The sequence below is a fragment of the Cibotium barometz genome, chromosome 24, assembly GCF_041138505.1.
Source record: "Cibotium barometz isolate CiBa-2024 chromosome 24, ASM4113850v1, whole genome shotgun sequence".
NCBI lineage: Eukaryota > Viridiplantae > Streptophyta > Polypodiopsida > Cyatheales > Cibotiaceae > Cibotium > Cibotium barometz.
In genome coordinates this window covers 17,827,962-17,851,265 of record NC_141069.1, presented here as the reverse complement: position 1 = coordinate 17,851,265, position 23,304 = coordinate 17,827,962, and the positions used below count along the sequence as shown (strand labels likewise).

Here is a 23,304-nt window from a genome sequence, read left to right as displayed (position 1 = left end):
GGGGTAACATGGAATCTAAATTTCACATTTCCACCGATTGTTTAGTAGCATAGCTAAAGTAACCTGGAACTTCAATGTTTTATCCATTGGCACCTCTCTTGTTGCAAGACCATTGTCTTTGGGGATGATTTTAGGTTATCCCAATGACACCCAAGTGTCTACTGTCATGATGTTATGATTAGCTCAAGGGCTAATCAATGCACGTTTGCACTTAACATTATTGCTCGTAGGGAAATCTAACCATACCATGATAAAATCTTCAAGTGAAACCATGGATGTTTCAATTTTTGTTTCAGCTTCAGATCCCGTTTTGGTCTCATATTCTCATTCACTTTCATCCTCTGCTTGGCTTTTAGTTTCTTCAATATTACCCAATGTGTACAGTGGCACACGGTGCTCTCACAACTTTAACTGATGTCTGTTTGTTGGAAACTTGCAAATCCTTACAGTCCTACTCTATGTAGCTCTTGATGTCTTGGTGTAACTCATGTTTAGCCTTTAAAGGTGTAATTGCCGATGCTATGTTGGCTTCACCACGAGAGAAGAGCACTCCTCCAAATGAGGTTTGAGAGATTGCTTTAATTTTTTAAGGGAATTATCAAATTCCTCACGTGCTTTTTCAACCGCATAATTCGTGCAATCTATCTCTAATGACTCTTTTGTAGAGAGTACGTCTTCCTCTTAAAAGGGAAAACGATACTCCTCTAGTTCTTCTATTTTGGTTGTTTTTATAGGTTTAACATTATGAGGTTCAATCACAACTGGTGATCCTGTATGACACTCAACAATGCTAAGCATGCTCTCCTGAGCTTTCTTTTTGCATCCACATATGTCATGTGATCATGATTTTCACTTTGGCGTAGTTGGGTGGGTTCTAGTTTCTTGATTGGTCTGAGAGGTGCACTGAGTGACGAATGAGAACTTGTTTCATCCTCATTAAGTGACGTACTAGAACTTGTATCATTTTTTGAGTTCCGGCTTGACTGTCTCTGCGCGGCGGCGGCGACGTGTTTTGTTGTTGCTGCGGCTTATTTTTTTGCCATTTGCTGTAGCTTGAGTGCTCTCCCCTTTGCTGAGTTGCAACTTGCTCTCCCCTACCACTCCACCCTTCCTCTTGGCTGCCCCACACTCTCCGTTCCACCTACTACTCCACCCTTCCTCTTGGCTGCCCCACACTCTTTGTTCCACCTTGAGGCTTGGCTGCCCCACACTCTCCCCACCTCCTCTTGGCCCCTCCTCATATGACGTGGCGTTCCCCGACGTTCCCGATCCGCTCCCGTTCCCGTTCCCGCTCCTGTTCTAGCATCCGACGTTCCCGTTCCGCGGTAACTATGGTGAAAGGACACCACCACTTTCATTGTATTTTGATATTATGGAGTTGACTCTCCAACTCCACTCATTCCAATGCAATCATCTCTTTGCATCTTATCTTGTGTGCGCCTTCTTCTCTCTGTGTGTGTGGGTTGCTGTTCCAAAACCCTAGTTCAGCTGCAGCCAACATGGGGGTGATGTGGTTATTTGATCTACGATTGGGTGGTGAGCCTAAGCTTGCCGATTATGTGTTTAACTTGTGTTTAGGGGATCTTGGAGAGGGTTGATCATGACAAACTCTTGACAAAGACATTTGACGGCCTATGAGTGGTTTTGACGAGAGTTTACCAATTTTATGTCTCCATCGGTCCATATGAAGCTTGGAATCAAAGCCAAGCTATTGACGACCAGCATAGACCAGCCTTTGATTATGTTTGACTGATGTTGGATTGAGGTTCTATTAGTTTATTTTTGGGCCTGCTCTAACATGAAGAAACATATCAATAGATTTGTATAAATGTTATTTTTGCTGTTTTATTGCTTTATTTGGTAGATTTGAGTTGTGACTTTTTCCTTGGCCAGATCATCCAACTGGGCATGCTTGTCTTTTGCCTAAATTACTTAATTCGGTGATTGCTGTACAGATGGTAATGTGTGACAACAAGGTCTTTCATGACAAAGCTATTGATGGGCTTAACCCTTTACCCAAGTATCTCTCTCTCTCTCTCTTTCTCTCTCAGTGCTTTGTCCAAAAACTTAACAAAACTGTACGCATTCATCATTCACAAAATGCCACATGTTTGCACTGATCATTCAGAAAATTCTATGCATTTTACAGACAAATCCCTCAAGTAAAGACCCATGCTGCAGCTGCTGTCTCCGAGCCAACAACACAGGCGGAAACGTCGCCTTTGGAAAAAATCAAAACTGGCTTTCTCAAATTCAAGGAGTACTTCAAGTGAGAGTCTGCCTCGCCTTTAATTTTGTTACTTGTATATTTAGGTGAGAAGTATAGTTGCCCTTCTATTAGTGACCCGAAAGAGTTGAAGAAGAAATTGTATTATTATCCTCGAGGATGCCAAAATGGCATATGGGACTTGAAAAATACAATGAGAATAAGTGTGTGTGTTGATAAAGTTACACAATGTGGAAGCAAAAACATAGGAGAGAGGGAGAGCAAAGGGGAGAGAGAGACATCAGACAATGAACATTGTAGCGGCCTAATGAGCATGCTAATTTGTGTGAAAGAGAAGAATGCAACCCGTGTAAAAACGCCGCAACCACATGAGTATGCGAGCGTATGTGTGCAAGCCATAAAATGAAAAGTACATCTAGTCTGCATCAAAGGACCTATCAAAGACCAAGAATCAAGAAGCATTCAACAATGGAAGATCACTTTGTGGCAGAAAATGCAATTCAAGATGCCTCTAGGCTCCAAAATTGTCCTCTAAAAACATTGTATGTTCTACCCTTTGGCACCGATGATGTAGCCAAGGTAGAAGAAATAACCAAAATTTGTAACCCTACTCTTAGAAGAGACCTCTAGACCTCAAAGTTAGGTCAAGTCTCTATCAAGGGGGGGACCTTGTTGGGGATGGAGGCATAGTTACCAAGGGACGGGGACGGGGACGGGGACGGGGACGGGGGACGGGAACGGGGATGGGGACGGGGACGGCTAAAGGTAGGGAACGGGGACGGGGGGGTGGGGACGGTGTAGTGAGTAGGAGAGGGTGGAGAGGAAGGTGGGGACGGTGTAGTGAGTAGGAGAGAGTGGCTCCAAGCCCATTATATAGTTGTGTTGCTCTCTCTCTCTCTCTCTCTCTCTCTCTCAAATGGCCAGTGTTAATGGCTAGTAGCCGTTTATTTGAAAAAAAATGCATGAAGATTTAGCTATTGCAGCCGTCCCCGTCCCCTGCAGACAACGTCCCCCCGTTCCCACAGGGGGGAACGCCCGTCCCCTGGTCACATCCCCTCCGTCCCGTCCCCCTGGCCGTCCCCAGCCCGGTGTGTAGGTCTCTCTGCTCGGGACGACGTTCCCACATCCCACGTGGGCGTCCCTCCGTCCCCTGTCACTATGGATGGAGGAAGCGTGTACACAGACACACACACACACACAAGCTCCAGCACACAGAGAAAACGTGAGAGAGCTGAAAAGATGTACTCGATAATGATAAAAATGAAAGTACTAAAAAGCCTAGGGCTAAGTGCCGAACACACAAGAGTGTGTTCACACGGGGAAAAAACCTGTGTCTAGCCACAGGGAGAAAAGTGCCTGTGAGTAAGCTGGGCTTACACCTGAACCAGCTGGGAGTGGCCGGGTGGACATGATCAACAAACCCCCCTCAAGTGAACGGTGTGAACGGGTAGCAGGGTGATATACCTATGAATGCTGCCCTGCACTATGCTTCACAGTAAGAGTGATCAAGAGAGATCACGATGGCAAAGATGAATTGTAGTGCCAATGGAAAAAGCAAGCACTATATGATGGGGAAGATGAGAAACCCCAAAGTCAGTGTGCTAAATCTAGAGCACAGTAGTACATAAACGCATCATGTGAAATGCATGTCAAAGATCATGTGTACTTTAACTACATCAAATCAAGAGGCATCGCATATAATATCCTCCAGTAAGGAAAGTAAATATAATACCCCCCCCCCCCTCAAGGTAAGCATCCAAATGCCAAACTGAACTGCATGGAATCCACATCAATGACAACAAGAGAGCAAAGCATAGCTCTGTAACGGCATCAGTGATAAGCATAAGACGATGGAGCAGATAACGCATGTGTAAAGGCAACATGATCTAGAAGTCATGCCTGTGAGACATGCAATGTAAGCTGCAAGAGGTAAACTCATCAATGGAGGGTATGATGAGGAAAAAATCAGCAATGGTAGGGCTGAAAAAAATAAAATTTAGCAATGGGAAAAAGCTGAAAATCGGGAGAAGAAGTGGGGGCTCAGGGCGGGCATTAGCCAATGCTATGAGAGGATAGGTAAAGTTTAAACTCTCAGCGATGCCATGATCAGTGGCATGTACGGCAAGTGTAAAGATGCATAATCCCACAATGAATAATATACATGTGACATGTCAAAACCATGAGGGCAAGGCAGCACTGGCCAAGTGTGTAGAAGGCACTCCGAGTAAACATCACATGTGAGAAAGTGACAATGTCGACACTGTAGAAACAATCCCGCTACAAGGAAAAGCAGCATAAAAGGCATCTCCAGTAGACATCACATAAGAGAAAGCGTCTAGCATAGACAAGCATAAGGGTCAACAAGCATAAGTGACCATGAAGCATCACCAACTGCATGTGGGCAAGTAAAAATCCCCCCCCCCCCCCGAAATGCATCTGCCAGACAATGCATACCAAAAAGTACTGACTATAGTGCATAGTCATCAAAAGCAGACATCTCTGCAGGTGATGAAGATGTAATGGTCAAGGCTGATACATGTGTAGCCAAATTGGCTTGATTTGCACCTGTGGAAGAAGATGCCAACTTCTTCTTGTTTTCACTCTCAATACGCTTCTTGCATTCCTCTATGGTGTGCCCTGTTTACCTGCAATAATTATAACACTTTTTCTTTTCAAGCTTGTCCTCTGATTTGGGAGGATCCGATGGGCTAGGTTAGGCCCAGATCGATTCCCACAAAAGGAAGCAGTCATTGTTGACTCAATAGATATCATGTTGCTCATGTTGGAATGGGATTGCTCTTCATTGAGCAAGAGAGTCACAAGGTTGTCAAAAGTGACCGCATTAGGTGCATTGCCAGCCAACAACCGCAAAGTGGTGCCAAATGTCTGATAAGAGTCGGGCAAGTTGCGCAAAACTGTCTAAACAAGATAGCCATCTGTCAAGATCTCATCAATGTTAATGAGCTGCTCTCGAAGATCTTTCACATGCGTAAGGTACTGATCGATAGAGTCACCTTGAAGCATGCGGTCAGTCTCAAGCGTGCCCCGAAGGTAAGCTACACGAGTCTCATTGCGACTTGAATACGCCGCCGCCAAGGTATCTCAAGCACCCTTTGAGTGGTGCAGGAACGAATGTACAGAATGATATGCCTGCGACACGAGAGAGCAATCAACGCATGGGCCTGAGCATCCCTAGCATCCCAAGCATCCCAAGTACGTTGCTACTGGGTAGGAGGAGAACAAGAAGGTGGACCTACTGGAGGGTGACTGAGGATGCTCCTCAGTGCCATCCACATATAGCCATACATTCTTGGCAACCAATACATGATGCATCATATAAGCCCACATAGGGTAGTTATCCCCATTGAGCTTGTCCTTTTGAGACAGCATGCCAAAGAGGTCATTGTTATTGTTGGCCATGACAACACAACAAATTTGTCGCACCACAAGAGTAGGCAATGCCCAACAAAACTGTAAGAATGCAGGAGATAAATAGCAAGATAATCAATGGACCGAAAGGGAACTCTTTCACCACAAGAAATACATATGCATGTCTCAAATCTGCAAGTGTACTGCACGATAATACAAATGTGTCAAAGTGTCCACAATGGCATACATCTACTCCAGCAAACCAGAAATATATACATGTGCCGTGAAAAACACGATCAGCTGACACTTGTAAGAGCTGCAAGTGCTCAAATCCCGGCAAAATCAAAGGTAAATGGGTCGAATGCTCCAAAATGGGCTCATTGTAAAAAAGTTACAATTTTTAGGTAGCCAATTAGATCAATCTGAATCGGCACTTGTAAATCTGCTCGACGGTTGCTTCAAGTGAAGGCGACGTAGCATCGAAGTCAGTGTTTTTTAAGGTTTTTAAAACCTTACGAAAGCCTTATTAAAAGGCTTTTTAGTAAGTCTTTTACACTCGACTCTTGCGAACGGGAAACAGCTGGCGCAGGGCAGCAGCAAGGCGGCGCACAATAGTTCGGGCAGCAGGTACTGTAGGCGCAGCAGCAAGAGAAGAGCTCACCTTGTAGAGAGAGAGAGCGTGCGTGTTCAGTCCTCAGTACAGTAGGCTCAAGCAAAATCTAAGGGGACAGCGGGGTGTAACTCTAACCCTAACCCTAACTAGGCTCTGATACCAATGTTGGGGATGGAGGAAGCTAGCCTGTACACAGACACACGCACAAGCTCAAGCACACAGAGAAAACATGAGAGAGTTGGAAAGATGTACTCGATAATGATAAAAATGAAAGTACAGTGAGAGTACTAAGTGCCCAACACACAAGAGTGTGTTCACGCAGGGAAAAAACCTATGTCCAGCCATAGGGAAAAAGTGCCCGTGAGTAACTAGTCGGGAATAGCTGTGTGGACATGACCAACATACCTCACTCTTAGAGATGACCTCTAGGCCTCAAAGATAGGTCAAGTCACCATCAAGGGAGGGTGAAAATATGTTGTAAAGCCTTGCATCCAACCACCTTGAGTCGCCTAAAGATTTGGCACTAAGGGGGGATGTTGAGAAATGTGGTGCCAAAAAGCACAAGGAAGAGCTAGGGAGTGAGAATAAGTAGCCAAGAAAGTGCAAAGCCTAGCATAAAGCCACATGAGCAAAGGGATTTATCCCACATTGATGTACAAGCCCAAGGGTGTACTTCCTCATATAAAAGGAGGCCATTTCAAGCAATGAATCATATCACTTGCACTTATCTTAAGTCTCTTTATGTATCCAAGCTAATTCATCTTGGTGTCTAATTGTACTTGAGTGTATCTTAACTAGCACACACTCATTATGAGTTTTTTTCATTTCTATCCATCTTAGATTAGTGTTATCATTAGTGCATGATTAGTTTGTGATTAGGTAAATGTATTTTCATTAGGAGAACTTGATCCATGATTCTTAACACACTCAACACATGAGATGCACAAATTCTAACATCCCCTCTGTAGTGTGCAAAAGTCCGAAGAAGAAAACTGACGAAGAAGATGCGACCATAGACACCCTAGTTTGATCGGATACTGAATACACTGCGGAAGATGTACCTGCCAACTTGTCTCTTCAAAACAAAATGCCACCTTGAACAACAAAGAAATCTGTTTGGCTCCAAATTCCCACACGAGTGTGGAGTCAACTCCAATCACCTCAACAGTGGACTGTGAACACATCATGCCGTGTAAAACATCGAACAATGAACTTGGAACTTATCGAGTCTATATTCTTTGCTACACCAAGCAATAGACGTGGAACACATCTAGTCCATAGCTCCAAAAAAGTGAACTTTTCTCGCTAGATATTCTAATGCTTGGAACTCCGACTTACGGTTCCCATGCACTAGAAATGGAGCTACTAAGAGCTCCCTCTCCCGCCCACAAGCCACCTTTGGTTGGAAGCACATGGGGGAGAACTATCTCTATAACTATAGAAGCTGACCATCCAGGTCCTTCTTGGCTTTTGCAACCTTGGGGACACTAGAAGTATCAGAGTCATCATCCTGTATATGATCATTGCCCGTGTAAGCCCAGCAGGGCGTGCAGTGACAGACTCAAACACGTGTCCAAGAGATAAAGATGCAGAGAGAGAGAGGGGGGGGAGAGAAGGGAATAGGGATCTTGCACAGTACACCACATTGAGCGGGCAACATGCCCGCCCCTTTCCTGAATTTATTTAGGAACAATCCACGAGCACACTAGCTAGGATCAATACAATCAATGAATACAAAACGAACAGATAAGCCGATGTCGATGTCGAGGCACAAGATCTCTGATGCCGAGCACACCACGGGGATGACCCACAAGTATATCTCACCGGGCTAGTACCAGATCCAAGTCTAGATCTAAGTCCCGATCCAAGTCCAAATACAAGTCCAGATCCAAGTCCCAATCCAAGTCCAAATCCAAGTTCAGATCCAAATGCAAGTCTACGTCGAGATCCAAGTTCAAATCCAAGTCCAGATCCAAATCCAAATCCAAGTCCAAGTCCAAGTCCAAATCCAAGTCCAAATCCAAATCCAAGTTCAGATCCAAATCCAAGTCTAAGTTCCATGTTCATGTCTAAGCTTCATGCCCAAGCTATATGTCCAAGTTCCATGTCTATGTACAAGGGTCATGCCGAAGCTATATGTCCAAGTTCCATGTTCAAGTTCCACGCCCGAATTCTCCATGTTCAAGTTCCATGCCCAAGTTCTCCATGTCCAAGTTCTCCATGTCCAAGCTCTCGATGTCCTAGTTTCTCTCATCGAAAGAGAGGAGGTGGTGCTTCTTCAAAAGGTGGCAATCCTCCAAAGAAGGCGGTTGAAAGGTGGTGCTGATGGAGGCAGCAGGCATCGGTGGAGGAGCGAATAGGTGGCGGTGATGGCTCTGGGGCGGTTGAGGTGCTGGTGGAGGCGGCGGAATCAGGATCTGGTTAGGGGAGGCGCTGGTGGAGTTGAGCTCTGGGCGGCGGTGACATGCGGCTTTGGGGTGGTGGCGTTGTTGCTCTAGCCGGCAGAGGCAGCTCTGCAGACGGGGAGAGGTTGAGGGTGGAGAGGGAGATTTTGATGATGAAGATGATGATCAGCCTTCCAAGATGGCTCTCCAAAATTTTTTATGATCTTTCCAAGCGAGTACAAGCTTCTTATATACTTGATAGGGGTGCTTGTTTTTCCCAAGCTTTGCTTTTGTTTTATCTTCTTTCTTTTGCTTTTTTTTAAATTAAATATTATTAATAATAGCCAAAGTTCTTGATTTGTGCTTTTACAACTTCAGGGCTCCCATGTATCCATCAACTTGTCCATGAGTCCGGGCATGAGTTCCACCATGTGAAAAGAACTAGGTGGGCCAAATAGTTCCAGCTTGTCTCTGAAAACTTGGTCCTGGCCTGGGTTGTACCTTTGGTCTTGCAGTCCTTGGCCAAATGAACGTGCTTTCCACAAGAGTAGCAGTGACACCGTCTTGCCTGGTAGTAAGTGTTTGATCCTGTCCACTAGGAGGGAACCTTACCTGCTCTTGAGAAACAAGGATAGATGCCTCCTCCAAGAGGAAACCCATATCCACGGCAATAGCACACCTCTACAAGCAAGCCTTTGTGCCACTGACAATCTGAACACTCCACAACCAATCTCCAACACTTCTCCAATGGAACGAGGTACAAGGAACAAGCAGCCCCTCTCAAAACTGAGAGAGAAAAAGGCCGAACGGTAGCAAACAGTCCACCAAAACTTGTCGGAAAAGACCCACAAAGTAGGTAGATCCATTGAAGAAGAGGTAGGCTAAAGACGCCACAAGTCTGGGACGCTACACACGCGAAGAACACACGTGAAGAAGAGGACCACCAACTGCTGTCTAGGGCTCTGCTCCAAACGCCAACACCGCGAAAGCATAGGACCAACAGCCCCCTCTCAAACGAAGGCAAGGCTGAAGCACAAGCGAGGAAACACCTCCACTGTTGCTTAGGGCTGAAAATGCAGCCCATGCACCACCAACAACCACAACGGATGATGGAGAAAGATAACATAGGAGAGAAAGTGCTGCTGCCACCACAAAAACGAAGCCACCAAAGCTGAAGCACAACCAATGTGAAAACGCAGCCTTCAGGATATAAACGCAGCAGCTAGAGGAAAAAACGCAGCCACTGAGTGGAAGGAAACTCACTGCTGCCTTGAAGTGCCGGTCACCTAAGCAACTGATACCATGATAAAGTTGCACAATGCGGAAGCAAAAACATAGGAGAGAGGGAGAGCAAAGGAGAGAGAGAGAGACATTAGACAATGAACATCATGTTATGTAGCAAGAGGCTTTTACAAAGGCAATATCAGCCAGCAGATGATGTAGAACTAGTGTATGTAAATGATTGGATTGTTAGATGACAAGTGAGAGGAGAGGAGGCATTATACAAGGAAGATTGTAGCTGGCCGATTGCCCTAAAGCTGGCTGACAGCAGCCCACAACCTGGAAATCCCCACAACTAGCATATATACAAGAGAAAAAGTCCATCCTAATACAAGGCCAAGATCCCACCAACACATGAGATGCACAAATTCTTACATGTGTGTGTGTGTTGAGAGAGAGAGAGAGAGAAAGAAAGAAAGCTTTATTAACGTCTACTAGAGGCCGAACTCGACCTATGAGACAACTTGTAGACTAGTGTGTATAATTCTCACAATCCAAACTTATTTGGACGTGTGTGCATATGTGTTACCAAGAAGTGTTGCATGACCCTTTTGCCCACACATACCCACTAGACCAAGGCATTAGCACTCAGTAGCTTAGTCATTTTTCAGTCTTATCAAGCACTTTTTTTTGGTCAAGCCCAGGGACAAGTTGCCATTTGATGTTAGGGTATGTCGTGGTAGGTCATTGAAGTGCCCCTGCAAAGTCTCGAATAAGGTGCCCGTGCGTAGTCCCACACTAGTTTGTAACCCACTTGGAGTGTGTACATTGTGCTAGGTGACCATTGGGCCAATGCTAGGCACTACACTAGTTTTTAAGTGTGTTTGGCAGCCTTTTTAAAAGTGCGAGTCTAAAAAGGGACTGAGAGGGGTTAGAGAGAGAGGCCAATTGGATTGCAGCTTGGGCACTCTTGAGTGGGCCATTAAAATGGCATACAAAACCAGTGTCTGAGGGGCTGAGGATATAAACCAGGCCCAGCCTTCATCCCAGACAACAACAAAAGCAGCCCAGTCAGCTTTTGCCTTCTGTATTTTAGCCTCAGTGCCGCCTTGCAGTTTGTGCAAGCTCACCTTGATCAGCATCTCTATGTCTGCGTTTTTCTGCCGTCTACTCCTAGCCTGCTGTTTTGTGGATGTTTGTCTGTTGTCCAGCCTGTCAATAGCATTCAATTTAGATTTTTTCCTCAGCTGCCTCAGTCATCTTGCTGTTTTCTGTCCTCTGAAACTCACAGTTCTCAGGAGGCAGCCTGCTTGTGCAAAGATTTTGTTGGGATATGCTCATGTTCTGCCCAGAATTCAGTCCACCACTCAGCTCAGCCAAGAAGATGGAAATGTACACCTTGTAGGATAGTTCTGCATTGTATTCATTTCAACTTCAGCAATAGAGCAGATACACCGAGAGGTGGGGGTCAGTCAGCGGGCTATTTGGACCTAGCACTGCGTGGGTCCTTTCTCTTTTCTACCTTAGCTAGCCTGCTTTTGTCCTCTGAAACTTCGTTGCTTAGAAGGCAGCCTGCTCGAGCATTGCTGGGATGTGCTCCTGTTCTTCCAAGAAGTAACTCCAGCATCCAGTTCAGCAAAGAAGACGGCGATCTACACATTGTGCATTCACTCTCTTACCCTTCTCTTCAAAAGTGATTTAAAAGTAAAAGTTGAGCAGTGAAAGACTTTCCTGCACACCTTACCACTCAAGCTTCCACATGTGCATGTAACACATTAGTCTACATATGGGTGGTCAAAAAAGGCCACATAAATGGTCCTCTCCAGTTTCACATGCCCGTTTGTGGCCAATGTATGGATCTGAGTGTGTGGGATCCCAGTTCTTCATGCCCATTTGTGGCTACTATGGATTCGAGTGCCCAGGATCCTATTTTTGCGCTTTCCAATCTGCCGGACTTGTGCCCGGAAATGCTAGTGCTGTACTTGTTCCATGACCGGGAGACTTGTTCATAACTATGTGCACATGTTTGCATGTTTGAAACTGTTTTCATGTGAACTGTTTTCGTGTGACTGCCTCTGCGATGAATGTTCAGTTCAGGGGCCGAGGACGAGGCATTTGCAGGCAAGAGAAGAGGAGCTTAAGCTTTTGCATGAGAACCTGCAGGTTCACAAGCTTATTGAGGACAGCAAAGCTGAATCCATGGTGGACCGTACATTTGACTCCATGGCGAGGGAGTTGGATGTGAAGCCAAGCAAGCTGGCCCTCACCTATCTTATACGGAATGGAGATGTATTGGAAGGTGACTCTGGTGTTTTACAATTCAAGAAGTTCTCTCTAGGAGGATCAAGTCTTTTGTTCAAAGAGAGGAGCCTTTGATGATTTCACACCATCTTCTTCACCACCTGACACAGGGATGAGAGACATGCCTATGCCAAAGAGGGTGGATAGCTAGGTTGTCATTCATATGCAGGACATGCATCTTGTGCAAAACATCGTACTTTGCCTATAGAATTGGCCCATGGAGAAACCACGCATGGGCTGAGATTTTCTGGCTATACCAGTAATGCACTTGTCGAAGAGTACTCTCATGAGCATGGTGATGCAAGGAGAGATGTTTCTATGCATGCAGTTAGGCCACCGTTGCCAAGGCCACCAACGTTGAGAGCACATGCTCCATTTGAGCTCCACGTAACAAAGGGTTGCTGTGTTGGACAAGAAGAGAAAGCATGATGAAGGGGACAAATTTGTTCAATGCTACCGAGCATTGAACAAGCTTACTACCAAGAATCGCTTTCCGATTCCGCACACATAGATGACATGCTTGATAAGTCTGCATGCTTGAGCTGCATTGATTTGAAGAGCGGGTATCACCCGGTGCATGTGGTACCATAGGATGTTCATAAGAATAGCTTTCGGGATTTATGAGTACTTACTCATGCCGTTCGGTCTCACGAATGCCTCGGCTGCATTCAATAGAATGATGAATCGCATATGAATTCACATGTGTGTTCTTTGATGACATCTTGGTGTTCTCCAAGAATGAGGAGGAACATGGATCTCATTTGGCCATAGTGTTTAGAGAGCTTCGCAAGCACATCATATCCAAGGTTATAAAACTTGATGTCATTCAAATTTCGCAATTGGCCAAAGTTGACGTATTCAGAGCTTTGTGTGTGTGAACCAGCCCTTGTATGTGTTTATGTGTCCATGTGTGTGTGAACCCACTCTTATAAGTGGATAAGGTAAGTGTGCCATGTGGCACTTGCTTATTAGTTTGTGTGATTTGGGTCAAAAGATAAGGCTGCAAGCCTACAAAAAGCATTATACTTGGTGAGTAACTTCACTTCTATGAATCTAATCAAGCTTATCGTTGTATGTGGAATTATTTGCTCTCTCCATTTAGTTTGTTTTATCTTTCTCTCTCTCATCCACTCAACACCAACACCATGGATGCCTTTCATCCTCCTTAGCTCCAGCTTGAATCTGTGTGTAACCCCAATACCATTAATCCATACATGAAGTACAAAGCTTTCTTGGCTTATGTTCATACTACTACCGATGCTTGATAAGGCATTTTTCTTGGATTGCCTCGATGAGCGTACCAAGAAGAAAGTAGCATCAAAATGGTCGGTGTTGGATGAGAGGGATGCATTCCTCCAACTCTAGCAGTCATAAGTGGGCCGGTGTTGATAATTCTGGACTTGCAGAAGCCTTTCAGTGTGGAGTGTGATGCTTGCGGGAATTGTATTGGGGCTGTCCTAAACCAAGAGGGACATGCTGTGGCTTATTAGAGCCGCTGTTTGCGTTATGCCGAGCTCTTTTTGGGCATCTATGAGAAAGAGTTACTAGTTGTAATTCATGCCTTAACCATATGGAAACACTGTCTTCTTGGGATTGATTTCAGGATAAAGACGGACCACCAAAGCCTAAGGTACTTTCTTACGTAGACCAAGTTCTCAGAGAAGCATATGAGGATGGCAAACTTCCTCTCTATGTCTCATTTTCAGATTGTACACACTCCAAGAAAGAAGAATGTCGTGGCAGATGCATTGTCTAGGAGACCGGATGTGGCTACAATTTCAGTTGCATCTCATGGGGACCTATTTGCCATGCAAGATTTGTATCATTCTGATGTAGATTTTGCAAGTTTATGGGCTGATTTGATGGTTGGACATGTGCATGCTTCATATGTGATCAAAGATAGCTAGCTCATGAAGGATAACTGCCCATGCATGGTGTCTAACATGAGACAAAAGATTATGGGTGCATGCCACGCTCCTCCTTGTGTTGGTCATCGAGGTATTTTGCACTACGTGTTGTGAATGGGAGCTTCACGTGTGAACCACCCCTAATTGTATGTGTACTTGTGTGTGAGAAACCTCTTAGTTGTGTGTGTGTGTGTGTGTTTTGACATCCTCCATGATGATGTCAGCAATGATGTCAACATGATGTCATCAGCCTATGATGTCATCCATGATGTCACCCTGATGATATCACCCATGACATCATCGTAGATATTATGGCACGTGTACCCGGAACGTTAGTTTTGAGATTGCTTCACTCCATTGATCAGGTGGGGAGTTGCTGCTCTACATGGACGTAATCATCACCGACAACATTGTTTTGTATTTGTATTCATCTTTTGTTTATGGCAAATCTGGAAAGCATAGTTCATAACATAGGTTTAGCAAACGCATACGCATTCAGGTATGTAAGAATGTTTCGAGTATGTTTTAGGCCCGAACGGAGTAACGTACGTGACCAATATAATACCTCATAGAAAGGACGAGATTTAGACAAATAGATACAAATAACATTGTAAACTCAAGCTCTCCAAGTTGCATTATAAAAACTTACAAAGTCACAACTTACAAGTTACATAAATGCTCATTGCGTGGACCGATTTTCGATTAAAAAAACGTAGCAACTTTCAAAAAACGTAAAACCTTAGAAAAACATTTTAAAAAAACGTACGGATGAAACACGTTCAAACGCGTATGTTGCAAATGTTTGCTTCATGAAGAAAACGCGAATGTTTTGAACTATGCCGGAAAGCATTGCTCGGGAACATTGTACAAATAAAATACTCCAATAATATGCTTGGTATTGAGGGGGGGTTGGCTCGGGTTCGTGCCCCAGTGTGGTGCCTTTGAGCATTTTTTATTTTTTAGCTTTGTCTATGTTTTGTGCTTTTTTTCCATTTCATAAAGTGTTCAAGTGATTGTTATTTACGAGATGGTTCTCAATGCATGCTCTCATCCAATAGGGTGAATTACATGGGTGGCCTCAATGCTAACATGTGTGTGTGTGTGTCTCTCTCTCTCTCTCTCTCTCTCACACATACACACACACACACACGCGCGCGCGCGCGCACACATGCACATCTAGTGAGGTGCTGCACTCACGCACACATGCATGGTTAAATAAAGAGATAGGAGATTACTTCAGTTTGCTCTCACAGATACATGAGTCATGTGCATGGGCTTTTATGCTAAGGGTAAGGGAAGGGCAAGGGAAATAGCTTTGACATGTTGTGTTGCACTTTGTAGGCAAGAGCAAGCTCTCTTCAAGCAGCTGGCTGAATCCCAGCACCCAACGGTCCGTCATTTGTCTCATCTTCTGTTCTTATGGACTTTTCTCAGCTAAGAAGTACTTAAATACTTCCTTTTTTCTACAGTTTATGATTATTGCTTGTGCGGATTCAAGGGTTGATCCATGTACAATCTTGGGTTTGGGGCTTGGTGAGGCTTTTGTAGTACGAAATATTGCAAACATGGTCCCTCCTTACTTGCCGGTTCGACATCTCTTTAGAATATTGCAACAGATTGGATGGTTTCCTAGCATCAATTTTATTGGGTTTCCTTTTTCATATGTTAGTAATATGAGATTCTTGACATCTGATATGGATATGTTTCTCGTGCAGAAGACATGCTCTTCAACAGCTTCTGCCATTGAGTATGCTGTGCTATTTCTCAAGGTTATAGGGCTTATAAGTTCACACTGTTGAGCAATGTGGCAGTGGTAACCTGCATTATTTGTTCTTGACTGGGCTGATGTTGGGACTCGATGTAGGTGAAGCACCTCATGGTTATTGGGCATAGTCGGTGTGGTGGCATCAAAGCTTTGATGGGCATGAAGGAAGATGGCTCGAATAGGTTCAGGTCTGTGCACATTGAATGCCGAGCTGTTACTTGATTGTAGGGTGTTTGTTTGTGACTCTTGTTTATTCATGCTATGTATGTACATGAAATTACGACAGTGAGTTTATCGAAGATTGGGTCATGGTTTCAAAAGGTGCTTCTAAAAAGGTGAAAGGCATACTCCGCAATGCCCCCTTTGAGGATCAATGCGCTTTCTGTGAAAAGGTGAGATATCAATTGCTTGATTGTAGGTGTAGGATGAGAAGGTTAAGCATGCATGTAGACACAGGGTAAGATGAATAGTTGCTCACATCCGTAGATTATAGTCTCATCATCATCATCATCCTAATATGGAGGATTATCATGTGCACACGTTTCCTAGTCATATGAACATATGATGCTCCTTGTGTATATTACGTAACTACCGGACATTTCAAAAACTTTTAGAAACTACGTTTCAGAAAACACATTTTAGAAACTGTGTTTCAGAAACGTTCACACAAATGCCAAAAGTTTCATAAACCTTTCATAAGGAGGGGTACGTGGTCCAAAAAATCCTATATATGCTACCTGTTTTATGCCAGCGTGTTGTACAAAGCATGGAAGCTATGAAACAAACGGGTTTAAGAGAGAAAACATTGAATCGGTAAGTTACAAGTAGCCTGCAGGCAGCAGCCTGCTGCAGGTGCCTGCCAATTTTTGGAAAACACCGAACAACTTTACAAGAAACCGTAAGTCTAAGGGATATTGGGACTCACAACTCAGCAAAGCTCAATATATAAATAACAAAACACTGATAAAGAAACAGAAGCGTGAGACTTAAAGACCTATCATGAGTCACAAGTCAATAGTACAAATGTGAAAATGTCAATAATGATGAGTCATGGCTCATAAATAATACAAAATGAATCATGATGAAGCATATGCCATGGCTCATGGCCCATAAAGTAAGGGCCTGGAGGCTCATGTAGGTTATTGGGGTTAGGTGTAGATCTAAGCTAATGAGGATTGAAGATGTCCATGATGGGGATGTATGGAGATAGTAAGAGAGAGAGAGAGAGAGAGAGAGAGAGAGAGAGAGAGAGAGAGAGAGAGAAACTCAATGTTCTAGAGAGAGGCGATTCACGACTCAATGTAGATTGATTAGATCGATGTACTTTGAAGAACACCAAGCACATGCTTTTATAGGTTGCAAACTTTATCTTTTGACTCACAAATCACACTAGGTGAGTGACATGTGACATGGCCATTGACATCACTGCCTACTACACACACATAATATCTTATCCACCTAAGGGTGGATTCACATACTCAAGCACACTTACACATAAGTGAGTGTTCACACCTCTTTAAGAACTGTTTACATATACACACACACACACACACACATACGGACGGGTACATAAACAAGGGTACACGCACACATACACGAGACTCTAAAATACCCAACAAACCCCCCTTCGGAGCGAGGGTGGAGTTACGAGGAATAGCCTTCATACTTATGGTGATTTGGGCATACTTGGCTTGATGCAACAGATCACAGCCAAGCGTGCAAATTGAGCTTGACCACACATAAGATTCTTTAGCCTCTAGAACTATCCCCCCCTTACTCAAACAATGTTAACGAGGAAATTATAGAGCCTTTTATGAAACAAGGCAATACAAACATTTAGGTGGGAAAACACACGGGAAAATGTAACACACAAGATTATTTTTCAGATTTTGGGGGACATCCCGGGCAAAGAACCCAACTCAAAATAAAAAAAAAATTAAGTGGGCTAAAAAACTCAATCGGTATCTATCTAATGGAGAGTTCAGCAGTTTAAAGGCTTTATCAGGTGTTGCTGTAGAAGTCTCCGGCTTCTTTGGTTCTTCCTCCTCTGAATGTATCTTCTTCTCCTGCCACTAAGTTTGCATGGTTCTTTTCTTGTTCCTTGGCTATCTTCTTGAAGCACTTCACTGCCTTGCCTTTGAATTTGTTGCTTTGTTTTGAGAAGAAGCAGTTGTTGTAATAAAGAACCGATAGAGCTCAAGTGTTCTTGAAGTGAGTGATGCTCCTTCATTTTTAATGATGGTATTTTTGTTTCAAGAACACTTTTGAATTATTAATCTTATCACCGAATAGGTTTTCCAACTTGTTTCATACCTCCTCTGCAGTTTTGTCGAAGTTGATGTGATGTAGTAAATTATTTGCAAGACCTAGGCTGATATGGGCAAGTGTGGTCCCCCCATGCCTTGACTTCTGGAGAGGTGGCAACTCCCTCGGGCTTCTCATTTGTTCATTTTACAATGTTCCATAGACCATCTCTCATGAGAGTAGAAGCAGTGAACTTCTGCTTTAGCTCTAAATGCAGGTTAGAGAACTGCTGGTTGTACTGTCATTCACAGTGTCTTAAGTGTTGCATACAAGTGGCTGAGAAGAGGCCTCTCAGTAGGTAAAGGGTTATGAAGCACTGGGCAGCATCTTGGAAGAGGCCTGTTAGAGTGGGCTCAGGTCTGTCCAAGTAATATTGTCGGCAGACAAGACGGCACAGGAGTAGAGAGAATGGCGGCAGAGGCTCAAGGTATAGTCGACACCGAGAGGCAGGAGAAATCAAGAGATGAGCAGGCGGCAAAAGGTCGACGAGCAGACGAACAGGTGGCGAGACAGTCGATGCCGGGAGAAGTGCAAGGAGTCGTCGGTAAAGTCGACGAGCAGGTGGAAGGCAGAGGTATGTGAGGTGAAAGAAAAGTTGTCGAGGGTGAAAAAAATTGCTGTTTGGAGGGTGAAAAGGGCCTGGCCCAGCAAGGGCTTGGGGCGCCCAGCGCTTCTTGGTAGGGCGGGTGGCTCAGCCGGGGCGCTTGCCCTCCCGGTTTGCCAGTCCGAGGGGCGGAAATGGGTGGAGATGGTGGTGTGAGACGGTGGCGCAAACAGTGATAGCAGGTCCGACATGAAGTTCGAAGGAGATGCCGCCGGGTGCTCAGTTGACACCAAAGGTCCAATGCATAGTTCACAGGAGATGCCACCACGTGCGCAGTTGACACCGGTGTTATGATAGGTTATTAGGGTTAGGTGCAGATCTAAGCTAAGGAGGATTGAAGATATCCATGATGGGGATGTCTGCTGACAGTAAGAGAGAGAGAGAGAGAGAGTTAGAAAGAGAAACTCAATGTTCTAGAGAGATGATTGCACAACTCAATGTATATTGATTAGATTGATGTATTTTGAAGTACACCAAGTACATGCTTTTATATGTTGCAAACCTCATCTTTTGACTCACACAAATCACACTAGGTGAGTAACACATGGCATGGCATTTGACATCACTGCTTACTACAAATAGAGTATCTTATCCACCTGAGGGTGGGCTCACACACATAAGCACACTTACACATAAGTGAGTGTTCACACCCCTTTAGCTGTTCACACACACACACACACACACACACACACACACACACACACACACAGAGACACAGATACAGGTATATAAACAGGGGTACACGCACACATACACGAGACTCCGAAATACCCGACAGCTCAAGCCTCCAATTCCTCAAGAGAACGTCGGGACTGAAAAGAGGACTATCCTTCTGAATGGCGAGGGTGTTGAGAATTATTCCATTGGAGATTAGGCCGGGAGGTAGAAGTGCCAGAAGATTCTCTGCGACTATCTCGGTTCATACGAGATCCATTGGCTTTCTGAAAGGCATTAGCTCGATCTGAAGAGACCAAATTTCGAGAATTAATGTTTGGAACGCGCTCGGCGTATCGTATGGCATCGGCAAGATCGACAGGGTTTTATTTCTGAACATCGGCACCCTGTGTGGGGTTAAGACCTTCAACGAAGGCATGAAGTTCGTCCACTGGGGACAAAGAGTCAATCTCCAGTATCAAGTTGGTGAACTGGGAGATATAAGAGGCCAAGGAACCAGTTTGGTCCAAATGGCGTAAGCGAGTACGGGCTTGGAAATCCGCATTGGTAGGTATAAACTGCTTACGGAGGACTTGCTCTTGAAATTTTCCCACGTTTTAACCGATTTTCCGGCGTGCTGTCGTCGTTGCCACCACAATAAAGCAGTGTCTTTGAGGAGGGATGCCGCAAAAATCACCTTTTTGGAATGAGAAAGGGTCATGGTTTCAAAGTATAACCGCAGTTTGTAGAGCCATTGGTCTAAGATGCGCTTATTGCGCTAACCACCATAAGAGTCAGGGGGTTTAATTTGCAATTCCTTTGTTTTACTGGCTTGTAAAAGACGATAAAGAGTTTTAAGGTCGTCGCCTTCTACCTCGGAAGGAATGACGCCTGCGTCTGCTGGTACTGTTGCTAAAACATCTGTTGTTGGTACGGAACTCGTGTAGGAGTGGCGATCCATGTGGGGTTGCTGGATCTGCGAAGCCAAGGATGCCATAGACTGTTGGAGTTGCTGTTGGAATTGCTACTGAAGTTGCTGTAAAGCTGGCTGCCATTCCGGAGGGGCTGGTATGTCAACAGGGTCTGCCATGAGAGAAGATGTTGATGTAGAGGCTTCAGAGTGACGAGGCTCTGGGGGTTTTTGCTGTTGATTACGTCGTTGGGCTCTAGTAAGAAATCCCGAGAGGAGAGGCTACGTACTGGTGAAGCGGCTATAGACCATCCAGTATAGTAAGGGCGATCCTCTGGGACTGGGCTTGCATGAGAGTCTGCTACTGGAGAAGAAGGTACATCGGCTGGAGGGTGCGGCATTTAGAAATCCCGAGAGGAGAGGCTACGTACTGGTGAAGCGGCTATAGACCATCCAGTATAGTAAGGGCGATCCTCTGGGATTGGGCTCGCATGAGAGTCTGCTACTGGAGAAGAAGGTACAGGGGTAGCTACTGGTGTCAAGGGTGTATACTCTGGTGTAGAGGGGCGCACCGTGAATGAAGATGGATAAACATCCTCAGAATAGGTGCAATATTCATGAAAAATGATGCTACACTCGGGGAGCATAGCACCTAGGTAAGGATGACGCCTGAGTATAAAACAGTAATGATCCAGATCCTGTGTAGAAGTACGAACATGAACATGGATCACCCACACGTCGAATTCTCGGAGGTGAGAAGTTGGTGTGGCTATCTGAATGCGGTAATGAGTGGGCTGGAAAAAGAGGGGCACACTTACTGGAACAGGGGTTGAGACCGGTGGAGAAACACGGGTAGGAGAGGGCACTATGGACTGAGAGGGTGTATCTTGTAAATAACTGAAATCATAAGTTTCCTCTGCCATATGTCGTCGGAGAAGAGAGTAATGTGTGTCCACGTGATCTGAGAGGTGTTCTTGAACCCGTAAAAAGGGATATTGGCCCCGAATGAGTGAAGAGCCCGCAAAAGAATGAAATGGCGGATTTTTGATATTCTAATACTCCACATTATGTGAAACGGAAAAATCACACCTGAAGGAGGTTGCCATAATGAATGTTGCGCAAACGATGAAGACCGATTTTAGAGGGCTGAATATAATGAAGAGAGGCGGCAGCAGGCCGGTACGCTGACGGTGTGTGCAGGGTGGCAGCAGGCGTTGGCGGAAGACGGCCGTGGGTTCTCCTCCTCTTTTTTTTTCCTCTTGTATGTGGCGCTGGTCCGCTGGCCGTCAGTTCTCCCTTTTGTTTTTTTTTTGTGAGTTAGCACTGGTCGCTGTCGTGGGTTTCCCTTCTTTTTTTTTTTGGTTTCTTGTGCGTTGCGCTAGTCACTGCCGTGGGCGTCTTTATGCAGGTCAGGCTACCGTTGATGTGCTGGTTGCTGGCTGCTTGGATTGTTGGGTAAAGCCACGTGGGTTAAGCCTTAACTTATAAGGCTAGGTAAACCTTTGTGTATTATGTGAAACGTCACATAAAAAAATGTGAAAGGTTGTGGCTTTCAGAAAACTAATGGGTGGCGCTCCTTCCGTGGAGATGATTCAGTCCCAAGGGAGTGCTATAAAGACCTCCAGTAGAGTACAGGGCAGCCTTCAAGCATTTGGATGGAACCCTGATGCGAGTCTCTGCTTCCCACCATTTTTTTTGTTCGAGAAAATTGGGGGAAAAATGCTTAATCAAGCAAAATTGGCAAAATTGGGCAAAATTACATGGGGCATTCTCTCCTGCTCTTCCATTCAACTCTTGCTATCCCTAATTCTAAGGTTAATTTGCTGATTTAGGGTTTTTGATTTTTAGGATTAGGGTTAGGGTTTTTTGGATGTGGGCATCCTACAGGTAGGAGCTTGTTTGCTCTGATACCACTGTGAGGACTTCCTAGTCTATTAAGACATGATTAAAATTGAATACAAGAACTAAAGATAATTAGAGAGCGGAAAGCTGAGTTGTTTGCATCGAGACAGAGGCCTTTCTTAAATAGAGGCCGAAAGGGTACAAGTGAAGAGACACATCCCTTGGAAGGGGTGTGGCTTTTGAATCAATGGTTATGTCCTTTGGATTTAGGGGTGTGTCTTTTAATGAATAGACATGTCCTTTGATAGTGACCCATGTGTAAGGGTGTGACCCTTCACAGGTGTCCTTTCAGTTAATAAGGGATTAAGGAGTAATTAAGGAGAGATTAAGAGAGTTAGTCACAATCGTGACAATTATACTTTGTGCATAATACTACTTGTGTGTGATACTTACCATCATGTATAATACTACTCATCATCCATGCATTGTGGACACTGTCCTTGTGTTCATACAGCATATTCACATAGATACTCATCATTTTATACACGCATCATCATCATAGCCACAACATCTACTAGAAATAGCCACAGCATCATGTGCTCATGTTTCGTAGTACTAATCATCATGTCACTCAGAAAGGGCTAAGTGTGTGAATTGGGTAGTGCAGGAAGCAGTGAACCATTCTTTGTGGAATTGTCTCTCATTTCCATTTGTAAGAGACAAAGTGGCGGCAGGGGAGTTGTTTTTGCATGGAGGCTACTATGACTTTGTGAACGGCTCATTTGAACGATGGTCTGTGGACTTTTCGAATACGACAGGGTTCGAGAAGCTTGAGTAAACTTTGTTTCAAGTCTGGCGCACTCTAAAGGAGGTGCATCCACCTATTGGCTAATATAAGGCTCAAAAGGATTGTATTGTTTCCGATGCTTTATAATTATTCTTTATTTGAATATCAAATTCTGGCTTTCAAAGGAGGAGGCTATACTGCCAATCAACAAATTAATTATTGCTTATTTTGTTTTATTTCTCCTCAACTTGGAGAATATGTTAACTAGTTTCTCATGTCTCAAAAGCTCCAGTGAGTGTGTGGTTTTATGATCCAACTAATAAAGGATTCTCAAAGGTTCTCGTGGCCCGTGCAATGAAAAAATGCACTTTGTTTGGAGTCATGGCCAGAAGCAGAGCACCTTGAGAGCTCCGATA

The 23,304-nt window shown here is 44.6% G+C and overlaps 1 protein-coding gene across 4 annotated transcripts in view; it reads left to right on the top strand.

Moving 5' to 3' along the window:
- Positions 1-23,058, top strand: part of LOC147624968 (carbonic anhydrase 2-like) — a 33,723-nt gene extending 10,665 nt beyond the window's left edge. For 3 of the 4 annotated variants that reach the window (XM_086818193.1, XM_086818192.1, XM_086818191.1), the window contains 8 exons: positions 1,956-2,020; positions 2,150-2,269; positions 15,364-15,412; positions 15,492-15,608; positions 15,738-15,791; positions 15,887-15,975; positions 16,074-16,179; positions 22,769-23,058. In XM_086818193.1, the coding sequence (XP_086674319.1) occupies positions 1,956-2,020; positions 2,150-2,269; positions 15,364-15,412; positions 15,492-15,608; positions 15,738-15,791; positions 15,887-15,975; positions 16,074-16,179; positions 22,769-22,939 (771 nt within the window). In that variant the 3' untranslated portion in view covers positions 22,940-23,058. The remainder of the gene's footprint in view (positions 1-1,955; positions 2,021-2,149; positions 2,270-15,363; positions 15,413-15,491; positions 15,609-15,737; positions 15,792-15,886; positions 15,976-16,073; positions 16,180-22,768) is intronic. The other variant, XM_086818194.1, reaches the window with a different exon arrangement.
- Positions 23,059-23,304: the final 246 nt, after the last annotated feature.